This window comes from Lepidochelys kempii, chromosome 2, assembly GCF_965140265.1.
Source record: "Lepidochelys kempii isolate rLepKem1 chromosome 2, rLepKem1.hap2, whole genome shotgun sequence".
Taxonomy (NCBI): domain Eukaryota; kingdom Metazoa; phylum Chordata; order Testudines; family Cheloniidae; genus Lepidochelys; species Lepidochelys kempii.
In genome coordinates, this window is record NC_133257.1 from 45,953,310 (window position 1) to 45,959,316 (window position 6,007).

Below are 6,007 nucleotides of genomic sequence, written 5' to 3' on the forward strand. Positions count from 1 at the left end.
AGGACATCTCCAGATCACATTGGGGGACGATCAGCACTTCCTGTGTCCCCTCAGCATAGAGTAAAAGTCCTTTTTAAAATAATGGAAAAATATATGCATTTGTTTTCTTGCCACAGTTACAGGTTTTGAGTATTTCTAAAGTAAAGTAGTTTGAATTTTACCAGAATGTTAAAAAAATTTTGGTTTAAAGAAATGTATAATCATCCCACACTGATCCATGATAAAGCCAAATTTCAGCCTGTATTCAAACTTCCACTATCAAGTTTCAGAGTGGTAGCCATGTTAGTCTGTATGAGCAAAAAGAACGAGAAGTACTTGTGGCACTTTAGAGACTAACAAATTTATTTTAGCATAAACTTTCGTGGGCTAAAACCCACTTCATCAGTCAGTGGGTTTTAGCCCACGAAAGCTCATGCTCAAATAAATTCATTAGTCTCTAAAATGCCACAAGTACTCCTCGTTCTTTTTACTATCAAGTTTATGATCCATTAAAAACACAATCTTAGAATGGAAAAGCTGGCACACCCTAACTACATATACGGTAATAAACAGTACGAGACTATTTCCCAGCACCACCTTCCACTTGATTCAATAGGTGGTTAATTTAGTCCTTATTTAATCTGATCAAACCTCAAGAACCAAATCATTTGTATTACAAATACAGCTTCCACATTTCAGAGTAGCAGCCGTGTTAGTCTGTATCCGCAAAAAGATACATGTCATCTCCACATGTCATCTCAATTAATTTTGGATAGTTTAGACAGGTATTACTGGGCAATTCAGTCACTAATGATAGATATTTGCCATTAACCAGGGTGCTCAAAATTCTGAATGAAATATCAGGGAAAAAGAGACCAAGGAGGACCTACAATAAAATATGACCAACTAAAAACTAGGGTTTTGAGACAATGTGTTTTTCTAACTGTATGCACCTTACTGTTATATTGTCAGGACTGACCACTTATTTCAGCTAAAGTTAGGAAAAAAGTTTATTACAATGAGATGCAAATGGCAATAAGACTGACCCCCAGAGGTCCTGCACTTTCTTATAAGTTACATATGGAGGGGGGCCTTGAGGTCAGCTAGCAGCTACAGTCAAGGGATCTCTGCACCACCTGACGTCTGAGATAAGCTCTTCTTTCCACATCTGGAGTTGCCACAACTCCCATCCCTGCTTTTGACATTTTTAGTGATCAAAAAAAGAGGCATGGATTATAAAACCGGACGGGGCCCCACATCATCAACTAGTATGGCCCTCAAAACTAAGCTTTCTATGAGCAGGGAATCAAACCCAGGTCTCCCAATTGGCAAAAATTCTACCCGTGAGCCACCAATGCGAGGAGCAGCCAAGGGACCACAGCGTCAGCAATGCGATGGGGAGACGCGGCACCGAAGAAGGGGCAGGCGTGGGGCGGAGAGGGGAGAAAGGGCAGCGGCACAGGCACTACGGGTCAGGCCGGTAGCGAGGGGAGCTGCTGAGAGGCCACGCCTGAGGCTCGTGGGGGTGACTGCAGCCCTCCGGGATGGCAGCGGGGCAGCCTCTGCGTGGGCGAGGAGCGACGCCGAGCGAGCTGTGCGGAGCCTCCGCACCCGAGACCCTGGGCTGGGGCGGCAGGAGGCTCAGCGCGCCCTTGCCGGGAGCGCTCCGTAAATCCAGCGAGCTGGCCGCGACCCCGGGTAGCGCCGCCCGCCCTGGGGCCGCATCCGCTGGGGCCTGCGGGGCCTCACCCGGCTCAGGCCGCCCAGCTCCGCGGGCAGACAGCGCAGCTCGTTGTCGCGCAGGCTCAGGGCCCGCAGCCCCGGGAGGCTCGCCAGGCCCCGGGGTACGCGCTGCAGCCGCAGCCCGCGGAGCGACACCGAGCGGGTGCCAGGACCGCCCCGCCGCGCCCGCAGCAGCAGCCGCTCCACCATGGCCCCAACGTGACGCGGCAGCGACCGCGGCTTGACCGTTACCTACCGCGCTGCCGCGCATGCTCCGAGACAGCGAGCCGCTGCCCTCTGGCGGGCGCACACGCCGCGTGCCGGGCCCCGCTCTCCGGGCTGATGGCGGAGGGACGCGCAGGGGCCGAACTGCGCGTGCGCGGGTGGATCGAGCGTTGGCGGCAGCGGGGGGAGAGGGGCGAAGTCACGGGCTGGGAGCAAGAGCCGGGGCTAAGAACAGGGTTGAGACACAGCCTGGCAGTGGCGGCCAGTGACCCCAAATAGGGTGAGACCGAGGCTGCAGTGGCTGCACAAATGGGGGGGGGGGCAGAGTCGTGCGTCCTCCCGCCTGGCAGGGCAGCATCTCTCAGCACCCGCTTCCCCAGGCTGTGTTCTCGAAGGCATCGTGCACGACCCTCCCCGCATCCCCAATACAAGGCAGCGCGTCCTTGGCTGATGAGATATACTGAGCTGCCACAGGAGACTTGAGTCCCTGAAATATTTCGACCTCCCTTCCCCCCCCCCTCCAAAAATTATAATTCTCAGACACGTTTTTAGTGTTAAAAACAAACCCTTCTCCATTTATTTGTCTGCACGAAGCATCACAGCAGTTCATAAACTTGCAAACAGACTGCTGTTCTGAGTGCCTGAATGGGACACCTTTTCTTGTAATCCAAATTTCATGCCTTTAAATTATTTACTTTTTAAAATGTTATTTTCACGAGTCTTAGCACTCCATCATTAACCTCCATTACCAGGGTGCAGAGGGCTGTCATTGTGCTATTTACACTTTAATAACATAATCATTGCAAATAATAGTTGCGAGTAGCTTCAGCAATCACATCTCAATGTTTCTAATCCAACACTTCCTGTTTGTAGGGCTATTAGTTTTTAATTCTACATTTTTTGTTCCTTTCTCATGTATAAATTTATTTTTTGGAATTACATGACTTCAAGACTAACTGATTTCCTGGACTGGTCAAAACTTCTCCAGCTTCCTTTGATCCACCAATGAGGATTGCCTTTGTGAACTTTTATTTTGCCTCTATCCAGGACCTTGGTGTTTTTTCACACCACCACATGTGTGTACAATTTGGTTCCCAAATATCAACTAAAGGCCAGATTTTTAAGGTTGAAAGCGGCTAGATGCTTTTGAAAATCCCACTAGTGACCTAAAATTTAAGGTGATCTTGCTCTCTCTCTGCCCTGCACTACTCAGGACATATTTCGTGATCATAAGAATGGCCATAATGGGTCAGATCAAAGGTCCAGCCAGCCCAGTATCCGGTCTACCAACAGTGGCCAATACCAGGTGCCCCAGAAGGAGTGAACCTAACAGGTAACGATCAAGTGATCTCTCTCCTGCCATCCATCTCCACCCTCTGACAAACAGGCTACGGCCACTATTCCTTACCCATCCTGGCTAATGGCCATTAATGGGCTTAAGCTCCATGAATTTATCCCCTTCTCTTCTAAACCCTGTTATAGTCCTAGCCTTCACAACCTCCTCAGGCAAGGAGTTCCACAGGTTGACTGTGCGCTGAGTGAAGAACTTCCTTTTATTTGTTTTAAACCTGCTACTCATTAATTTCATTTGGTGGCCCCTAGTTCTTATATTGTGGGAACAAGTAAATAACTTTTCCTTATTCACTTTCTCCACACCACTCATGATTTTATATATCTCTATCATATCTACCCTTAGTCTCCTCTTTTCCACATTGAAAAGTCCTAGCCTCTTTAATCTCTCCTCATATGGGACCCGTTCCAAACCCCTAATCATTTTAGTTGCCCTTTTCTGAACCTTTTCTAATGCCAGTATATCTTTTTTCAGATAAAGGGACCACATCTGTATGCAATATTCAAGATGTGGACATACCATGGATTTATATAAGGGCAATAAGATTTTCTCCATCTTATTCTCTCTCCCTGTTTTAATGATTCCTAATATCCCATTTGCTTTTTTTGACTGCCGATGCACAGTGTGTGTGCAGGAGAATGAAGATCTGACTGTCATGGTAGATCCTGCTGTGCAGATAGATAGATGGTGGCCTCGCTGTATAGCAATCCTCTTGATAAGCAATGTATGTAAAATAGTGTCACTCTTCTCCCATTATAATTAACCAACTGATCCACATTTTTGGTGCTTTAACTGTAAAGATCCCTCTTTGAACTCAGCCTCTACCTGGTCACTAACCACACGTGATATAAACCTCGTCTTTTCTAACTATGCTCCAGGAAAATTTAACTTACAAACACAACATTGTCTCTTACATCTTTCTTGCATTATCACTGAGTCCATGACTCTGATGTCCACAAAGCTGCAAGGATACAGTGTGATAACTTGCAACAAAAACATTTTCAGATGACTTAAAACATTGTAATGTTGTGTCTGAGCACACATGCAAAGTTGGTCACCCGGCCCAAAAACATCCAGGAATAGGATGTGGCATTTACTACACATGCTACGTATTTGTTTCTGAAGCTGTACAGGTGGTTTTCATGATCAGCCAGGGACCTGGCAGGTCGTTCCCTATTTCATCGTGTGGTAGCTGAACCAATCAGAGCTCAAGGGGAAAAACGTTATACATATATCTGCTTAAGACAAACATATTACATCAGTGGCCGATCAATGCAAGAGCATGGCATGTGTCTCCTGTAAGAGATGGTTTTGCTGAGAATACATAGAAGTGTTTTGAAAAGGAAAACACTGACGTTCTTATGAAGATCTAACAAAGCCAGGCACATACACTACATCTTATGGCCACATTAGAGAAACTCAGGGCTAAATTCACAAAGGTACTTAGGCAACTAAGTCTGGGTTTAGGTGCCTAAATCCCTGATATAGTCTCCACTGTGATTTCCAAATCTCCCACCAAACACTTTAGACACCTAAACTCAGCACCTATGCTTTCAGAGTAAAAGCTCCCTAGGCATCTTAAGTTTCTGCCTCAGAGCATGTGTATTGCTGCCTTACTCTAACCACCTGAATGCCTGTTTCCCACCGAAGCCCCAGAGTGATCACGAACCAGGAAAAATATGCAGGCAAATGCCTACCTTGAAAGTGGGGCCTGATCTGGTAGGCATGCTCAGAAGCCACCGACTGGATTGGGTTCCATTCATAATCTGGCCAGAGGAAGATGTTAAGGTGTTACCATCCACCTTATAAATACCACTTTACAAACCAGTATTAGAGCAGATGCCTGGCATGTTGGAGACTAAGATTCAATTCTCCCTACAAGCAGAGAGAAAGAAGGGATTTGAACAGGGATTTCCCACATCCCAGGTGAATGCTTTAATACTGGGCTAGAAGTTATAAAGTGGACATCTCATCCAGCTGTTTTGTTTGGAGTCAGGCATCTGCCTAGCTCCTTCTCACAAGAAACAGCTTACATACCTATGCCATTTGACTCCAGGAGGGGTTCCCATTCATGGATCACTATGCAGAGCTAGGCACCTACCTGCAGTGGGTATTTAGGCACTGAACTCTGAAGAGGGACAGGACTTTGAAGACACCGCTCTAGTTGGCATCTCCCATTAATTAGTTGAGGCAATTCCCCACTGAGGATGTAGGCTTTTGTGGACCACATTCTAAAGCACTTTTCTCTCTATATTCATTGTAAAGGGAGCCTAGGCACCTAATTCAGGCTTTGTGGATCACAGTGATGTTCCTATGACTTTCTAGGCAGCTAAAAGGCATTGTGATGCTCAGTATCACAATGCCCAAGTCTCTTTATGAATCTATCCTTTAGGGCTTTTCCTCACAGCTTAAAATGGTGATTTTTTTTTTAAAACCGTGGGATAACTAAGGTGCAAGAGCTATTCTGAGGTAAAAAATACAGTGAGGCTGAAACTCTTGCATTTCAGCACTCAGGAAAAGATCCGAGACAACGTTTCTGAAATAAAATCAGAGGGCAATGAACGTGTGTGCGCGCACCAAAGTACAGATTTAGTGTTGTAAATAGGGCTGTCGATTAATTGCAGTTAACTCGTGATTAACACAAAAAAATTGTGATTAATCACAGTTTTAATCGCACTGTTAAACAATAGAATACCAATTGAAGTGTATTAAATATTTGGGTTGTTTTTC

The 6,007-nt window shown here is 46.1% G+C and overlaps 1 protein-coding gene across 1 annotated transcript in view; it reads right to left on the bottom strand.

Moving 5' to 3' along the window:
- LRRC69 (leucine rich repeat containing 69) overlaps positions 1 to 1,911 on the bottom strand; it is a 53,977-nt gene extending 52,066 nt beyond the window's left edge. Inside the window, exon 1 of the mRNA XM_073330603.1 lies at positions 1,729 to 1,911. Within this exon, the coding sequence (XP_073186704.1) occupies positions 1,729 to 1,911 (183 nt within the window). The remainder of the gene's footprint in view (positions 1 to 1,728) is intronic.
- Positions 1,912 to 6,007: the final 4,096 nt, after the last annotated feature.